The sequence below is a fragment of the Clinocottus analis genome, unplaced genomic scaffold (assembly GCF_023055335.1).
Source record: "Clinocottus analis isolate CAN_PGR_092001 unplaced genomic scaffold, fCliAna1.0.p SCAF_23, whole genome shotgun sequence".
NCBI classification, from domain to species: Eukaryota; Metazoa; Chordata; class Actinopteri; order Perciformes; family Cottidae; genus Clinocottus; species Clinocottus analis.
This window is the reverse complement of record NW_027175965.1, coordinates 6,217,816-6,235,816: the sequence shown is the minus strand read 5'-3', so window position 1 is coordinate 6,235,816 and position 18,001 is coordinate 6,217,816. Positions and strand designations below refer to the sequence as shown.

At 42.3% G+C, this 18,001-nt stretch overlaps 2 protein-coding genes across 19 annotated transcripts in view; one reads left to right on the top strand and one right to left on the bottom strand.

The window, feature by feature from the left end:
* Positions 1-10,993, top strand: part of dock7 (dedicator of cytokinesis 7) — a 45,760-nt gene extending 34,767 nt beyond the window's left edge. For 6 of the 18 annotated variants that reach the window (XM_068589754.1, XM_068589751.1, XM_068589748.1 and 3 more), the window contains 17 exons: positions 577-594; positions 1,607-1,703; positions 1,812-1,946; positions 2,053-2,205; positions 2,996-3,154; positions 3,298-3,398; positions 3,527-3,719; positions 3,821-3,964; positions 4,466-4,597; positions 5,529-5,543; positions 7,761-7,886; positions 8,019-8,108; positions 8,232-8,468; positions 8,648-8,791; positions 8,925-9,031; positions 9,436-9,603; positions 10,363-10,993. In XM_068589754.1, the coding sequence (XP_068445855.1) occupies positions 577-594; positions 1,607-1,703; positions 1,812-1,946; positions 2,053-2,205; positions 2,996-3,154; positions 3,298-3,398; positions 3,527-3,719; positions 3,821-3,964; positions 4,466-4,597; positions 5,529-5,543; positions 7,761-7,886; positions 8,019-8,108; positions 8,232-8,468; positions 8,648-8,791; positions 8,925-9,031; positions 9,436-9,603; positions 10,363-10,405 (2,062 nt within the window). In that variant the 3' untranslated portion in view covers positions 10,406-10,993. Of the gene's footprint in view, positions 1-576; positions 595-1,606; positions 1,704-1,811; positions 1,947-2,052; positions 2,206-2,995; positions 3,155-3,297; positions 3,399-3,526; positions 3,720-3,820; positions 3,965-4,465; positions 4,598-5,528; positions 5,544-7,751; positions 7,887-8,018; positions 8,109-8,231; positions 8,469-8,647; positions 8,792-8,924; positions 9,032-9,435; positions 9,604-10,133; positions 10,154-10,362 lie in introns of all 18 variants that reach the window. The other 12 variants (XM_068589756.1, XM_068589752.1, XM_068589750.1 and 9 more) reach the window with 4 other exon arrangements.
* A 209-nt stretch (positions 10,994-11,202) lies between these two features.
* Positions 11,203-17,897, bottom strand: usp1 (ubiquitin specific peptidase 1). The gene is made up of 9 exons (XM_068589758.1): positions 17,790-17,897; positions 17,092-17,325; positions 16,581-16,725; positions 16,178-16,279; positions 15,802-15,968; positions 14,891-15,594; positions 14,276-14,434; positions 13,808-14,009; positions 11,203-13,335 (listed from the first exon to the last, which is right to left on the bottom strand). Exons 2-9 carry the CDS (start codon positions 17,259-17,261, stop codon positions 12,591-12,593), a joined length of 2,394 nt encoding a protein of 797 aa, XP_068445859.1. The 5' UTR covers positions 17,262-17,325; positions 17,790-17,897; the 3' UTR covers positions 11,203-12,590.
* Positions 17,898-18,001: the final 104 nt, after the last annotated feature.

Below are 18,001 nucleotides of genomic sequence, written 5' to 3'. Positions count from 1 at the left end.
AGGAACACACACACACACACACACACACACACACACACACACACACACACAATATAATCCATAAATGTTATGAAATTGCCCATCCCCACTTTACTGCTTCAGCTTAACCTGTTTTCCCGTATAATCGTAAACTGAAATAAAAGATTGGAAATGATCATCCTTTTATCCTCTTTATCAGGATATCACCACTATAGTCCATCTAGTAACAGATACAACAAGCCAAATCTCACCATCATGAGATTTGAGATCATCTTTAACGAGTTTCAATATGTTTTTTTTTAATTTTCCCTAGAGATTTACATAGGAATAAAATCTAACTTACTTCAATATGATTAACAATATAATTGTCATGTTTGCCCAGCAGCCGCAGATATCTGTGTTGCATGCACTCAAAAGCGACAGGTTTTGTATCTTTTGTCACTTATTTAGTCAAATGGGGACAAAAGACACAATGCTATGCTTTTTTTTTGTTTTTAAATGAGATTTTTCTCTCTGTTTTTGTTGCACATTTAGCTGAAGCCTTTTCTTTTTTCTTAATTTCCATTTGTTCTCTCACATTGCTGTGTGTTTATGTAGGAGTCACAGATCCATCAGGTATTGTATGGTCCACCTTTGCCGTGTGCTCTTTTGAATCCCCCGCTGCTTTAGTTCCTCGTTTATGGTGTATTCACATGCTTGTGGGCAGCTGGCTGCCATGGACACAGGATCCATTTCAATAGATTTTCTCCTGAGTGACTTTGCTTTAAACAAGTCTGGATTTCCTAATTCATTTTACATTTCACAGTAATTATTCTAGTCACTGATGCACCCATGTTGTCATTCATATTTTTTCACAATTTTGACTTCCTAAGTTCACACATGCACATGAATGCACCAACAGAGCCCTGATCCTGGCTCTGACCTTTGACCCCCCCCCCCCCCCCTCCCTCCATCCCATCATTCCCTCTGTCCTGGTAACAGTGTCTGTCTCGGGGTTGGTATTGGTTGCAGTGGGTCTTTTTTGCTTTTTAACCAGTGTGCTTCTTGTTTTGGGGTTCTGACTCATGTGTCTTCCTGGTTGTTGCTGCAGCAAAAAGCAAGACACATATAGCAACAGCTCTTGTTTGTCTTAGATTCTTTGTTTATTCTTTGGAGTCGAATTCATAACTACTAAAAAGCCAGTCCAGATAGAGTTTCCTATCGCCTCCTTAAAGCCTTCAGATGTCTTAACCCTCTAGTGAGGGAAGTTAAAAGGTCTGAACTAACGGTCTACAGTTGCGTTAGCATGCATAATGCTTAATCATTTCAATAGTATGAGGTCTGTGTTTAAGGTTGCAGTGTAACATTTATTTATTTATTTAACAGATAGACACACTTATTATTTTTTATCAACTTTGCTTTTGTTGTACAAAGATATCCTATATCATCAAAGTTTCTGAAGACAAGATAATTACCTGAGGTACTACTCGGCACAAACCTTTTTTCTCCCGCTCAGAGATTCCCACATTGTTTATGACTAACGCGATGATTAGCGGCTTCTGTAACTTTCGAGGTTGAACATCATCAGCATCGCACTGTTGGAGTCGGTCATCGGTTTTGACGGTATTTTCTGGTGTCTTGATTGCAGGACCAGAGCGGAGCTGGAACACGAAGCACTCATTGACGGTAACCTTGCGACGGAGGCCAACGTAATTATTCTTGATACCTTGGAGATCATTGTACAGGTATGCAAGTGACCCGGACTTTCTTCTAATGCCTGTGCAGAATACTTAAGCACACATAAACCCACACGTGCTCCTATTACAACTGCATTTGTTTCCCTCTCCCTTCAGACGGTATCCGTGACAGAGTCCAAGGAGAGTATCCTGGGTGGGGTGCTGAAGGTGTTGCTCCACAGCATGGCCTGCAACCAGAGCGCCCTCTACCTCCAGCATTGCTTTGCCACACAGAGGGCGCTAGTGTCCAAGGTCAGTCTCCTGGACTTTTTTAAAATTTTATTCTAATGGAATTTCTTTCCAGGACTTAATACTTGTATTGTGTCAATTTGGGGTCTATTTCTCTCCGTTTGTGTAGTTTCCTGAACTGCTGTTCGAGGAGGAGACGGAGCAGTGTGCCGACCTGTGTTTGCGATTGTTAAGGAGCTGCAGCAGCAGCATAAGTACCATCAGGGCCCACGCCAGCGCCTCCCTCTACCTCCTCATGAGGCAGAACTTTGAGATCGGCAACGTAAGTACAATTGAGAAAATGAAGAGTTACAACTAAAAATGTTGTGTTGTCGGCAACGTTGGTTCATGAACCTGGCATGACGAGGTTAAAGAGTGGAGCTTTCAAAGAGCTTCTACAACGTGTCACCAGTAAAGGTTAAAAATACCACACATGCCTCCATGAATTACCTCTAACAGAATGTCACATTGTAAGTCGCATGAAGTCATGTGCTTTGCAAGCACTTCTTATTCAGAGAACAGGTTGTTTATAATTATCTGGTTACTTAAGTGAAAGCACTGCAATTATTACCTCCGCCAAGAAAGGGTATGTTTACGGTTCAGTTTGTTTGTCTGTTTGGCAAAAGAAGAACTCATAAAATGTAAGAGCGGGCCAGAATAGTCACTGTTTTTAACATTGTCAGACGGGGCATGGCCTTATAGGAGGTTTGCGCTCTCAGATTGCCCTTTGAATGATTCATTCTGGTATGATGAGGAATTATTTGACTTCTGGTTCGCCATTTCTCAGCTCCGTTTATTCCTTTATTTTCATTCCCTTGTTTTTCTCTCAGTTTACATCCCCCAATCCAGTACAAAACCAAACATTGCAATTAGCCATCTATTTAAGGCCCAATTACATGTGAACACATCCTTTCCTTTCGCTGTAGCACAGGCGGACTTTCACATCTTTCAGACACCTCACCTTCCAAAATGACTCTCTTCGCAGTCCTAATCCGTCACACAATAGTCTGCAACCTTGACAAAATGTTGAGAGTTTGACCCTTTTTTTTTTCCCTTTGTGGTTGTGCTTTCAGAACTTTGCAAGAGTGAAGATGCAAGTGACCATGTCTCTTTCTTCGCTGGTGGGAACGTCTCAGAATTTTAACGAGGAGTTTTTGCGTCGCTCTCTAAAGACCATCCTTACCTACGGAGAGGAGGATCTGGAGCTGAGGGAGACCACGTTCCCAGACCAGGTACAGATTCATCCATCCCATTCTTCAGTTGTCTTCCGTCTCGGTGTTCAAGGACTGTTGACTGACTGACAACTTGTGTTCTCCACTACGCCATCGAGCTAGCAGTAACTCAACTTCTGCATTCTTTTTATCTTTTTTTTCAGGTTCAGGACCTCGTGTTTAACCTGCACATGATCCTGTCCGACACGGTCAAGATGAAGGAGCACCAGGAAGATCCTGAGATGCTGATAGATCTCATGTACAGGTACAGAATACACACGCACACTCGAGCAAACACCTTTTGATCACCTACGCATGTATTTCTGCGCCTGCGATCATGGTCACCTGTTAGTTTGTACGCATTCATGTGTGTCTTTGACTTCACGTCGCCAGGATCGCAAAGGGTTACCAGACGTCACCGGACCTGCGGCTGACGTGGCTTCAGAACATGGCCGGAAAACACACGGAGAGGAACAACCACGCCGAGGCTGCTCAGTGTCTGGTGCACAGCGCCGCTCTGGTCGCCGAGTATCTGAGCATGCTGGAGGACCGCAAGTATCTGCCCGTGGGCTGTGTCACCTTCCAGGTGAGAAGAGCACCGGAATACGTGTAATGTGTGTTCACACGCCTAAAAAAAATGGAAACGCCTGCTGATGTGTGTGTGCTTGTATTGTTCTTCTGCTCCAGAATATTTCCTCCAACGTGCTGGAGGAATCTGCAGTCTCTGACGATGTGGTGTCACCAGATGAGGAGGGCATTTGCTCTGGGAAGTACTTCACTGAGATCGGCCTCGTGGGACTCTTGGAGCAGGCTGCTGCCTCTTTCTCCATGGTGAGAAGTGGAGAAGGATGGATAGGGGATTAGACGAATGGGTGTTGACGTTGAGGATGTAGTCAGGGATTTTGAAGCAGCTGGTTTACTTTTCTCTCACCAAACGAATGAACTCATTTCACTCTGAGTCATAGTATGTATTTATTTTAGCTCTTCTTATCAGTAGACCTGTAAACAAAGAGTAATGTAAGGCTGAAGTCTAAATCCGGGCTTTTAAGTCCATCGTTCCGTCGGCGTTGTTTGTTATTAAGCCACTAGAGAGCTGATCGTTTACTTCTTTTCCTTTTTGGTCTTTTATTTTACGCAGCAAAAACATGAACTAAATACACAAAGAAATAAACTCAGTCATACAGTCGAAAAAATGTATGCTCTTTGTTTTGCACCTGCTTACATCTCATAGTTCTTGCACCATGAGCATAATTCAGAATAGTAAATTATTAACATTCCTTAAATTCCAATTTACCTATAACACACTAACATTTGTCTCAATCTCCTTTGCAGGCGGGCATGTACGAGGCGGTAAACGAAGTGTACAAGGTACTGATTCCTGTTCACGAAGCCAACCGGGACGCGAAGAAGCTAGCCACCATTCATGGTAAACTGCAGGAAGCCTTTGGCAAAATTGTGCATCAGGTAAATACACATGCAGGCGTATACATGTTGTATACACAAGTACACAAAGTAGATCTCCTCTGCACACACCAGGCTCCAGCAGCTTGCTGTGTGAAGCTGACACTGAATAAAAAACAAAATAGTATTCTTTTTTATCTCTCTGTGATGCAGATTAAAATAGTTTTTTATTGTTAGTCTCTTGTTATGAAAAAATATCACATCTGGGTTACGTAAGGTTGATTGGTTTGTTCCCCCTGTGTTCATTTAAATTCAGTAATATGGATCAAGTGTTAAAACAGAATACAAAGTTCCAAGATCATAACTCAACAGGAACACCCCAAAACCTTACTGACATGTTGGCCAGGTTCACTTCAGAGGGCTTACGTTTCTTCCAGCAGGATTATATGATAGAGAAATGGGTCAGAACCGAGGTCGGGCCACAAGGAGCAAAGGTTTTTCATCTTCATTGCCTCCGAATACATCACGTTCTTCAAAGAAATGAGGCGCTAGCGCCACCAAACACAACTGGAAACATCGAGGACATATAGTTATGTTGCCTAGCCTTCACCCAAACATTGATTTATTATTTTGGCATTTTATTTCCAGTGCGTGTGTTCATTTAAATATACTCTGTCAGAGATTTTGAACGTCCGTAAAGTAGGAAACCGAATGCACGAGGCGTGGGAAGAGACTCCGGTTGTGCTTTTTCTTAAAAGCCAAGTTGTGTGACTCATAATTACCATGTCAAGTTCCAGGCAAGTTGTGGGTTACAAACACACAAACAACACGTCCTTGTATACTAAATCAAGGTCAGCGGCCAGCTGTTCTCCACTCCAGCTCGTAAACCTGGATTAGTTTCAAAGAGTCCAGTGTGTGCGAATGCCACGCTGTTCTGTGGCCGGTGTTTGTGTGTGCGGTGGTTTACGTGTCCTGTATTCTCTTTGTCACACAGAGTACTGGCTGGGAGGTAGGTGGCTAAACGGATCCTGCTTGGCCCTGCTCGTGTTGTTCATCTTTTCTTATCGTCGTTTTTGTTCACTCTCATCTTTTTATTCGCCAGCCGTGGGGCATCCTGTTGCTCTTCTTTGCTTTTGTTACACACACGGCCAAATCCATTAACATCTGCAGACAATGTCAACTGTCTGTCCCGCCCGCTGGGGCCACCTGCTGCTGCTGCTGCTGCTGCTGCACCGGCAGCAGCAGCATCACCCTTGTCCCCCCCCCTCTCTCCTCCCTCCCTCTTCACGTGCAAAGAGGAGCCGTGTTCTCGTACCGCGGCCGTGTCGGCAGGCTGCGTTGCATGGGAGCCGCGCCGCGCGACTCGGGTCTCAGTGAATGCATCACCTGCACAATCCGCACTCTTCCCGTCTTCACACTCCTTGTCTGTCCGCCGGCAGCGTCAGTCAGAACGCGCTCCATCGACCGGCAAGCGTCTGCTGTCGCACTTTTCATCTCATCTCATCTTCAACCACGGGGCTCGATTTCAGTGCAATGTTTTTTTTTTAACGCGAAGGGTATCCGTTAGCTCCCCCTGCTGCAGCCCTTTTCTCATTCTTTCACACACGCCATTAAATGAGCCTTTTTTTAAAACACAAGGTGTCGCATTGGGTCGAATTGGGTCCGGAAACCAAATTCCTGAGGCAGTCAAGAGGGTTCAACTCACAGTGATCTCAGGATTACTTTATTTTCCCCCCCCCCCTTTTTTTTAAATTTTGATTCGTTCTCATTATTGCCCTTTCTTTTAATAGTTCAAACTAAATCGACCCCTGATATTGTTTCATCCATTCAGTTCTTTTCTTAACAGTATTAACCTCTAAGTTCTCATTCTTTGTTGCATGAAGTGGACGGAGCACGCTGTGTTCCTTTTTGAAATGCACTCAGTGCATGTTGTGTTCCTGACAGTGGTGGATTTGTTCTTTCTCACTTTGTTTTTCTACTTCTGCATGTTCTGAATCCTTCCCAATGACTTTATGTTCTTTCAAAAAAAAAAAAAAAAAAAATCAATGGAGATATTTATGTGTGTGTTCTCTGGAGGAACCCAATTCTCATTAAAATTTGTTCTGTTTTCTCCTTTTTTGATTTCCCTGGTTGCCGACCCTTCCTTCCCACTTTACTTAATTGTGTCTTGTGGTAAGTTCCTTAGTTTACAAGACCTTGAATGTTTGCGTCAATTTATTTTTCAATGAGCAGTTGTAGTAGAAAATACATGAAGAATCTTAATGATTTGCCTCAGGTTTGCAGCTACCAAGAGGGTTTATGAAATGATCTTTTGTTAGAGGTAGTGACATGCCAACCTGTCCACAGCTTCTCTCTTTCTTATGTTATACACACACGTACACACTCGTTCACTCCCACCTGGACATATGTTTCAGTGCTGTGTTTTCTGACTTTAATGAACTTCTTAATCTAAAATTGCTTTCTGAATGTCTGAGGGAGCAAAATTTGATGGCCGTTTTTCATCACTGTACGCCTGTTTTTCCTAAAATATCAGTGGTTGTAGTTGTGGACATTTTTGTTCTCGTTTTCTCCTGTTTTCCGTCACTGCTCATGAGTCGCGTGGCTGATTAATGATTCATGGTTTGTAGCACACTTCTCTCGTGCTTTTTAGCTTGGCCTACTTTCCTCAAAGCAGGCAAAACACAGTCCTAGAACATATGAACATACACGCTCGGCCAAATCAAGAACGTTAATTGTTGATTTCAATTCATTCAACGGTGTTCCTCTTTAGTAGCATCTGTTCGACTTGTTTGTGACGAGAGTATTCTGCTGGCTGGTAAATGCTTATTATTAGAATAGTTTTTTCCTGTTGATGTTTCGCCCTCTGCCTGTTACCCTGACATGGAACAAGGGACCGGCCTGTCCTCTGTGTACTTTACCGGTGTAGAGGTGGAAAAAGTGTCAAACAATCTTGGAAAAAATGGAATTTCGTCAGCGAAAGCTAATATGTCATAGCTGCGTATGACTTTATGACTGTATTGACTAAAATGCGCGGATGATAATCTTGAGGTTGCTGCTTTCTATCTGACACTATCCATATCTTCACATCCTTAGAAAAGCATTCAAACACACATGTATAAGCCACAGCAGTGACAATCTGGAGTGTAATAAACAAGTTCTTATGTGAATTTCATTTCTATTCCTGCTCAGTTCTAACATTTCCTCCCTCTGCTCGCAGGATGGAAAGAGGATGTTTGGTACGTACTTCAGAGTTGGAATTTACGGTTCAAAGTTCGGCGACTTGGACGAGCAGGAGTTTGTGTACAAAGAGCCGGCCATCACCAAGCTGGCGGAGATTTCTCACAGGCTCGAGGTAAATTCTACCCGAAAGAAAGCCTCTAGATTCTCCTGTAATACCACAATTCTTACTTTTCTTCCTGGCCACGTGTGCTTTTAGTTCTTCTGCTCTGTAACTAATGAGGTTCATTGCTGCTTTTCTGCTCAGGGTTTCTATGGAGAGCGGTTTGGAGAGGAACAGGTAGAAGTCATTAAGGACTCTAACCCAGTGGACAAGTGCAAGTTAGACCCGAATAAGGTTGGTGTTGCAGAATGTACACTGATTTTATTCATCCCTTTAGTCTGAGAATTCATCGTCCACCGAGGGATCACGACCTGGAACCTTAACCGACCACAAATATGCTCATTGTTACTGCCGTAGGCATTCATCCAGATCACGTACGTGGAGCCGTACTTCGACACGTACGAGATGAAGGACCGCATCACTTACTTTGACAAGAACTACAATTTGCGACGCTTCGTCTACTGCACCCCGTTCACCCTGGACGGGCGCGCCCACGGGGACCTGCACGAGCAGTTCAAACGCAAGACCATCCTCACCACCTCGCACGCGTTCCCGTACATCAAGACGCGCATCAACATCATCCACAAAGAGGAGGTGGGTGAACGCTGTTACTCCTGTTTTTATGTTTGATTTCCTCTCAGACGTCCAACAAAGTCATTAGTAAAGATTAGCATTTTTTTTAAAGACAGACAGTATGCTATTCTTGAAATGAAGTCATTGTAAAAGAAACAGTTTTATCCAACTCTTGAAACGGCTTGTCTGTCATTCTCCAGATTATATCCACGCCCATCGAGGTGGCAATAGAAGACATGCAGAAGAAGACTCAGGAGCTTGCCTTTGCCACCCACCAGGACCCTGCTGATGCAAAGATGCTGCAGATGGTCCTGCAGGGATCAGTGGGCACGACTGTCAACCAGGTAATGTTGTAAGATGTCAGATATATAAGCGACAACACTTTTTGTTTTGCACCGGTGAACAAAAGTACCATTTGAGAAATTCATGAACATAAATAGAGTTGTAGAGGGAAGAGTCTCATCTGTTTTTCCTCAGGGTCCTTTGGAGGTGGCCCAGGTGTTCCTGTCTGAGATCCCCAGTGACCCAAAGCTGTACAGACACCACAACAAGCTACGGCTCTGCTTCAAAGACTTCACAAAGAGGTACGGACTGCGAATGAGGAATCCAAATGCGCAACATGTCCGAGGAAAAATTATGAAAAGCAATCTCCAAGTTGTGTAAGAATTGTGAGAAAAATATCTGAACTAATTAAGAAAAGAAAAACAATGTTTTCATTAGTCAAAAAGCAGCTGCTGATATTGGAATGTTTTATGGGTTCATGTTCATTTCTGTGAAAAACGGAGCACATGTCATTCCAAACGGCTAATGTGAGAACTGTTTTTTCCAGTTTGCTGAAAAGTGAACGGTTATATAAAATTCTAGTTCAATCTTAACATGGACAGATGTCATAATAAGCCTCGCTATGAAAAAAAGATTCTCCATCATCTCCATCGACAGTAGCAAGACAAAGCATTGTACCGTCTAAATGCCAGTTTGTCTGTCCAAGGTGTGAAGATGCCCTGCGTAAGAACAAGAGCCTGATTGGTCCAGACCAGAAAGAGTACCAGCGGGAGCTGGAGAGGAACTACCACCGGCTGAAGGAGGCGCTTCAGCCCCTCATCAACAGAAAGATCCCACAGCTTTATAAACCTGTACTTCAGGTCAACTCACACAGGTAGGCTGCTTCTGTGTGTGCATGTAGATAATACAGCATGCTAAAAAGTATGAAAAGTTGATTAATCCATTTAGCTACGACAGCGCCCAGAAAGGTGCAATATGCAAGAATTTTACAATATATGGACTCCAAATAATCATGTCCCGCCCTCTTTTGCAGCACTCAGGGTGTTCTGACCCACTGCTTGATAATGTTCTGCGAAGGTTCCTTTTAATGTAAATAAATCAAAAAAATATATATTTTAATAGGTGATGACCTTTTTTATGACATAGTATTGAACGACTTACTTGTGACATAATATGTTATGACAGACTTTGTGGTTCTATTTTACGATCAATCGATAGCATTATGTAAGTTAAAGTGTTTCCGATTAGACCGATTAGAACTCAAAGTTCGGATGACTTCTTAAACGTATGGAAAGGTTCTGGAAAATTATTAATTTCAACGTCAGGATTCCTGCATAAACCCTGTAATACCTTTTGGATGTGAACTTAAGAGTCTTTGTTTTTGCTTCTTCGATAATCATGCAGCAAACGGACAGCTTGACAAGGTAGCTTGGGATTTTCAGACTACATTACGTGATCCTTTTGTTTCTGTATCCTGTGTTTGTTATTCTGTCAGGACATTTTACTACTCCAAGTTTTTCAGTCTTGCTATTCTCAAAAGTTAGATTTCTGTTGTTTTTTTTGAAAATGTGAATGGAAACAGCAGATTAACCAGCCTACATGCGGCATGCCTTGTTTTTCTTCTCGTTTCCAGAGATTCCTTCAGCCGAATGAGTCTTCGCAAGCTTGACATTTGAAGATGAAGAATACAGGCGCACGCACACACACACACCACAAATTGCAATATTAATTTATTCTCGATTGTAAATAGGAGTCTCTTGAAGGTTGGTTAGTTTTACGGTTAGCATGTCAAAAGAAAGGCTAAAAGTATTGCGGCTTGGTACGTCGTTCCAGTGTCTTAATTTGTTTACATACAAACTGTTACACAATCAGACATTCAAGCGGATCTTAAAGATTACAGAAAGGCCTCGGCATGTAGAATCTTTGGTTGCTGGCCATTTGTCACATAAGGGAACAAGTATTTATATGTCCTTATGCTACTGCTACAAATATGCTATTGTTAGCCTCCACTTTTGAAACCAACAGAATGGACAGGATGCAAACTAATAAGCCACTGAAGACGACGAATGCTTTGAGATCCCTTTATTGGTTAATTGAAGTGCCAAAAAACACTTTTCTTCTGCTGATTTTTGACAAGTGTCTGCAGAGGTGGTGTGATTTTAAAGTCGAGGTGTCAGAAATCTATTTAATTTCATGTGTGCACTTTTTTTATTATGGCGTAGCAATGCATTTTACAACAAGATTATGTAATTCAATGGAGGGGGGGGGGGGCAATGGTACCATTATTTATCATGATGCTTTAACATTATTTGAAAGAATATTTTAAAGTTAGGTACTTTGAACATCCTTGTATTATTTTATGTAGTTTTGTTTATTTTAAATATTTTACTAAATAAATATTTTAATGTTCAGTTTGGGTTGTATTCATGTGTTTATGGAGATGATCAGTTTTGTGTGAATAAGTATCGCCAGATGAAGGTTAAAAACTTTATTGCTTCAGAATTGACCCTGCCAACATGAATATAATAACTACAGCTGAAAAACCGGTATATGGTCCATAATGGGTATTTATCGCTACGCTAAATAACTAATTCAATCCCTGATACCATGATTGGACTTAACACTGAGGAACCTGAGACAATGTCACCTTTATGTATTTTAACACCATATTTTTAAAACAAAGTTATGTAATATTTACAAAAATGCTGCACAAGACCAAAACAAGTAACATGATTATTTGTGTATTCACAGGGGCAAAATCATTTCGTCAAAACTTTACGTTTTCTTGTTTAGAATTTATTTAGCTATTTTTAAACGAGCCTGACATTGACGGAAGATGTTTATTCAATCGTAAAGTCAAAGCATTTAGTTTGTCTTGGCACTATTGTTCACACAAACTTACACTGGACGTAGGACAATAGCAAACAATCAAATCTACACTTTCAGATGTGTTAGTCTCATAAATATGTTCATGTGAACTCTTATTGCCGTTTGGCCCAAAAATAATTTCTTAAAAAAAGTAGAAAACAGAAATGAAGGCATTCAGTCTCACTGAGCAGGGAGTTGACCTTTCCTTCTCTTAACAATTTTTTGTATATATGGAATGATAAAGGATTAAAGAAATATACATTTCAAATATCTTTACTCTGAATTTGCACCCTGCAATAACTGAGTCTTAACAGTACCAGGTATAAGGTCTTATATATTAGATAAACATCAAGTGTGTGTGTTTTTTTAATGTAAAAATGCCAGTGTAAAGGTTTAGCATAGATGACTTAAATTTCAGTCTCCAGAAGGAAAATAAGACATCAGTGCAAAACAGAAACTTTCTTGGCAGTGGGTAAAGGTTTTGCTCCTTTATCTCACGAAGCATATTTCATATAGCTTTGAAATGGAAAAGTTATTTGGTTGTGGCTTTTAGTTGGAGTAATCTATTCCAGACATGCACAGCACTGACAGTCTCTTGCCATACAAATACATTTTAGAAAAATAAAAGGCGGCATAGAAAGACACTCCCTTTTTGCATTTCTTCAAATAGTAAAATGTTTGTTCAAAACTGCTTCTCCAATTTGTGAAGAAGAAAAAAACAAACAGTTATAGACCAGAGACAAACTAAATAATTGGACAGAAAGCAAAAGGACAGGTCAGTGTACTTAACAGAGAAGAGTCACATACGAGAAAAAGGACGAAAGTAAATCCCCATTTGACTGAATATTTCTAAAAACCAAAATAAGTTCATGAACATCTGAGGAGAGTTTGGATGCTAATATGGCAGCCGCAGTATTTTTGGCCACAAAAAGGATAATTTGTCTGGCTGTTTAGCTACAAAAAGTCTGTTGGGCACCACCGTGTGTGTCCTTGTCAGTGTTCGGGTCCAGGCATCCTTCTGTAGAACAGCAGGTACGGCGTTGACGAGGACGACGTCTCAGGAGAGCAGGCTCGCAGGAACTCTTCCTCCTCGAACAAACGCACCTCAGAATCGTCAAACAGCAGCCATTTGCCCTCGTATTCCAGGAGGTTGTTCAAAGCCTGCCGCTCTGTGGACGCTCCCACTCCAGCTTCCTTGTTAAGTCCCGCTTCACCCTGTTGGCCCTGGCTGTTGATCGGTTTCCTCCGTTTGGATCCATCTGTTGATCCACTGCCGGCTGCTCTTTCTGCGTGTTTGCTGTTGCTCCCAAGTTCACAACTAGCCAGACTCCTCTGGCCACCCAAAAGCCCGACTCCGCCCTCCGACAGCTTCTTTCCTCCCGTTTTGCTGCTCGCCAAACTCGCAGCTCTCTTTCCTTTTGCGTTCAGGCTGAAAGACACCTCGCCATCGTCGTAGTCCAGCAATTCATCCTTCACTTGGGTTCCCTCTTGATCTTCCACCTCCTCCTCCTCCGTTTCTTTCCTGTCCCACAGCTTTGCGTCCTTCAGGTCAGATATGCGGCAGTAAGCTGTGTAGTGACCGCTGCTAATGGTGACGCCACTGTGCATGACCACGGCAAACAGCTGATAGCGTTGAGCGTTCGCGGATGAGGACCGGGTGCACCACTCCTCCAGAGACAAGGTCAAAGGCGTTTGTAAGGGCGTGTTCACCTTGGACAGGCCGGCATATGGGTCCACGCTACGAAGAAAAGAAACCGGGAGAGGAGTATGAATACGATCTGCACCAGGATAACATCACTGTATTCAAACGGACAATTGAGAACTTGGGTGAAAGGTTTCCTGTTGTATTCTTGTTTACACAGATTATTACCAGGCTTGATCAGTTTACAAAGTCACAACAAAATATTGTAGTATGTCATATATCTGAAAAACGGTCAGAAAATAGCTTCCAAGCCTCCGACTACGTTGATTCATCACAAAACGGAGAGAAGACAGACGAGAGGATACCAGTCAGTAACATTTGTTTTTAAATTTGAACTTGTATTGGTGCACTTTTTTCTGCCTGCAACAATGTTCACATTCTTTTCTCTGAGACATCACATAATATCAACTATATTTTGTGATCCATTAGTTGTTGCAGCCCTACTATAACATACTGAAGGATAGCAGAACGACATGGAAATAAATGTGTTAGGAATTCACCAACTCACTCTAAACTGTTGGCAGAGAAGCGCTTCAGGTGAATGGTAATGACTTCTGGGGTTTTGTCAAACAGCAGACTTCTCTCAGCCTCGGTGTAATGGTGACACGTCTCACAGAAGTATTTGTCTTCCCCAACAATGCGCTCCACTGAGGCAAACTGAGCGATCGCCCATTTCAGAGTCTTCAGCCCCGGTTTGGGATCAGGAGAAACTGGGGAGAGAGAGAGAGAGGATATCAGTATTAGAATTATTTTTATTGCTGTCTGGGAAAAAGACAAGAGTGCTGATAAGATTGGCCTTCAAATTCTATTTGGCAGAAGGGAACGTAATAAAAGCTTTCAAAAATGTCTTGGCGTAATGAAGGTCATCATTTACAATGACTGCATGGTGTTTACCACAACTCATGCTTCTACCCATCACTCATTCAGAAAAGAGTTGTTGTATTCGCAGCCGTTAACAGTAAGAGTCCTCACTCACCCTCAGAGAGGTCGTCTGGGCTGCCGGGTTCGTCCTCAAGCACTGGAACGCTGATGTCTTGGAAGTCTTCTCTCCTCTCCGTGAAGCTCTCACACTCCAGACAGCGAGTCCTCAAAACCAGTTGGCCCTGGAACAAGTGCTCCATCAGGTCCAGGTCCTCTGAAGAGAACAGAAACAATGGTATTTAAAGCCTGAAGCCGCATATACACACACTAACGGTGTCTGGTTTAACAGGGCAGAGGTTCAATTTAATGAACAGGAATCTGTTATCTCCCATCTTTTCTTACTATTTTACCTTCTCCAATTTTTTTAATTTTTTAAAATACAATAAACATTTCACAAAACTACACTAAAAGCAATATACTCTGTAAAGATTTGTCACGTCCCATAGATGAACAAAATAAAATATGCATGTTGTAAAACAGCTTTTCTTTAATGAGAAGTAAATAACCAAGTGTGTAAAATCCCTATGACCATATTTCTCAATGTTCCATCAGTTATCAACTTATGAGTTTGACATTTATCCTATCGTATCCTTCATTTCCTGCACCTGGCAAAGATACAGCCCTCATATTCAATCAACGTTCTATTATTTCTACGGTAATGGTCTCATACCGTGAGGTTTCGCGGCCTTCTCCACTTCAGCCTTTTTCTGTGGCGATCCCTCGCCGCTGGTCTTCTCATCCGGACTTTGCTCGTCAGTCAGCTCGTTCTCCTGCTCCAGTTTGTTTTGGTTCTTCACTGAGCTGATCTTTCCCACGCTGAGGAACTTGGTGAAAATACTTGGTTGTTTCCCAGAAGGCCTCAGCCAGCTCAGCTTGGACTTCTTCTTTCCTTTCCCATCTGCCTCTTTTGCTGCCTTGTCACCTTTCCCCTCACCATCGCTTCCTTTCTCCTCCGCCTTGTTTAGTTTCTTCATCTTTTCATTCTCGGCCTCCTCTTTATCTTTGTCTCTTTTACTCGTGATGTCACTGCAGGACTTCCTCTTGGAGCGGGTGAAGGGTTTATTATCCTCTGCATCAGATTTCTTAGACTTGACAGATTTGGGCTTCTTTTTGGCATTTCCCACTTCGGTGTCGCTCTTTCTCTTTCCACTGACTTGGCCGTCCTCTTCTGTGGGAGTTTGGGATTCTGTTGCAGAACCGCTGGATCCCAAATGAACACCGTTCTCAAGTTTAACCTCAGTCTCATTGGCGTCCCTCTCCAACTCCTGCTCTTTCCTGATGGTGTCACAAGCCTCTTGGATATATCCCAGGATGCACTGCAGCACCTCTTGGGCATCATGCTGAAGATAGCCTTCATACATGGGGTTCAGCTGCCTGCAACCCACACAGAGCGGGCACAATTAGTTCACTGATAAAACATATCGAAAAAAAAACCCATATATACACAAAATAAATAAATCAGACGACACAAAATATTATATTTGCTTGTTTAACCCTCAGAAAAGTGAATATGTGCTTCTATTCTTGGGGTTTTTGACTGTTGCTCAAATTAAATATGTAATTTAATCACCAGATTAGTACCTGAGTGTGTGGAGTATTTTTCGAGGCGGCGTAGCGAGTTCTCCTTCACTGAAGCTGTCGGGGTTTAACAGGAAGTTGGACTGCAGCTGCTCCACTGACACTATAAGACTGTTGAAGCTCCCAAGGAGCTCAATTTGAGCCGGCAAAGCTTCGGCGACGACTTCTGACTGTTAAGGAATAACAAAAATAATTAAGCAAATACATAGGATTTAGAGTTGTTGCTCCACTTAGGTCTGGACACAACAGGAACACTTGTGTTAGACTGCACTATATTGTAAGGCAGACCTAACAATATGATTCTGAATTAGCGAAGTTGATTGCATACATTTATAAAGCCATTGTTTTACAAATGTAATTTTGTTAAAATTGCACCAACCTCTTCGCTTTTATCAGTTTCTTCCTTTGGTTTGTCTTTTCTTTTAGACAGATTGTACAGTTTCTTTATTCCTTCTCTGAGCCCTGGGCAGTAGTATAAGACCTGCAATCAGACAAATTATCATCATGCTTGCCACATGGAAGACAAGTAACTGCTCTCCACTCTGAAAAATAAGAAAACTGAGCCTCAATAATATTGGTGAGAAGAGGAGCCTACAAAGAGCTACACTTATATTAAAAAGAGAAAACCCCACACCAGCCACAACATGTTTACCTGGCGTCTGGAAAGAGATACAGAAGTACAGCTACCGAACCAGTAGACATAAAAACAGTTTATTTTCTCTGGCTGTGAGACTTCTTAATACAAATGTGTGTATATATAGTCTGTGGTGAGAAGGACGCACCTGTAACACACTGTTCAAATAGCAGGTGTTGCCCAAGTTGTTGAAACCCACAAATGGCACCAGGCTCTCTCTCTTCTCACATGACAGGAGAAGGCCAGGTGAGGCTGGACAAGGAGAAGGACCAGGGACCGCCTGATCACAGCTGCTGATAAGTGAAAAAAAAAAGAATTGCAAATAAAAAGAAACATCATAACCTACTCGTTACGAGTTTGATTCTTGCAGATGGACAATATGACTGCACTCTTTATCCTCGGTTGTACATTATTTTAAAACAAACTCTTAACATTTACATAACCAAACACGGCCAATTTTTTATTTTATTTATTTAATTTAGCAAAATAATATGCTTGAAATTGTGTGAAACGTGTTAGGAGTAGCTGGCATGTTTTGGGTAAGGAGTAACACAGACACACAACATAACCAGACCATTCCTCAACAAAGTTGGGTAATAAAGCAGCTTTCTGAACTTTGCATGACCCCCAGCTAAGTCACACTGACAATAGAGACCCACCTTGCCTCAGGCTCCACTTGCTCAACTGTTTTGGGCTCATCTGCTTGAGGCTCAGAGAAATCCAGAGCCCGTTTAGTTTCCTTCTTGTGGAGGAACTTCAGAGACAGTTTACTCCTCCTGACGGGGCTACCCAGGCCCGCCACCATATGCTCCCCCTGCAGACCTGGCATCTTGATGCTGGCAGTGTTTCCTCGGATAATCTTTTGCTCTACAGAGATGCAACAGCGCACCTCACTGGCAAGAAAAGGAAACACATTGTCATTTCAGCTGGCGCCATCAGAGTTCACCGAGAACGAAAGTAAACTACGCACTGCGTTTGGTTGTAGTTACATAACGGTTGACTAAGTCAACTAGTTACACCCAAACTAGCTACTAACTCGCGCTAGATACTATTAATGTTGTGATGATTGGTTCAACCGACTGAATAACGAATTACACAACACGTTAACGTCAGCTGACTACCGTACTGGTGCCTCGAGATAGCATTACACTAAACATTGTATGTGAAGCAGTTTACATTAACAATTATCGAATTAGCTATGACGTAGTAAGTAGCGCACACAATAAACGGCAGTTTGCAGACAAAACTGGGTCAAAACGGTGTGGTGAAGAAGGGCAGCACGCAGTTGTTCAACCGTTCGCTTGAACAATACTAAGTTTGAAAATCCCTGCAGTGTCTGCAGCTCGTGTCCGCTCACCTAAATGAGTTATTCCAGGTCGAAGTCTAATATATTTCACGAAATATCCAGTCAAAAATGTTTGGCTATTCAGACGGTGAAGCAGAAGTTGGCGCTTTTTCCTGATGGAAGACCGGAAGACCCATAGGCAGCTATGCTGCCTGGGAAACGCCGACACGACGTCAAAACATCCTGCAGAAATGTCCAAATACCGGTCAGTCCTGGTATTAAAC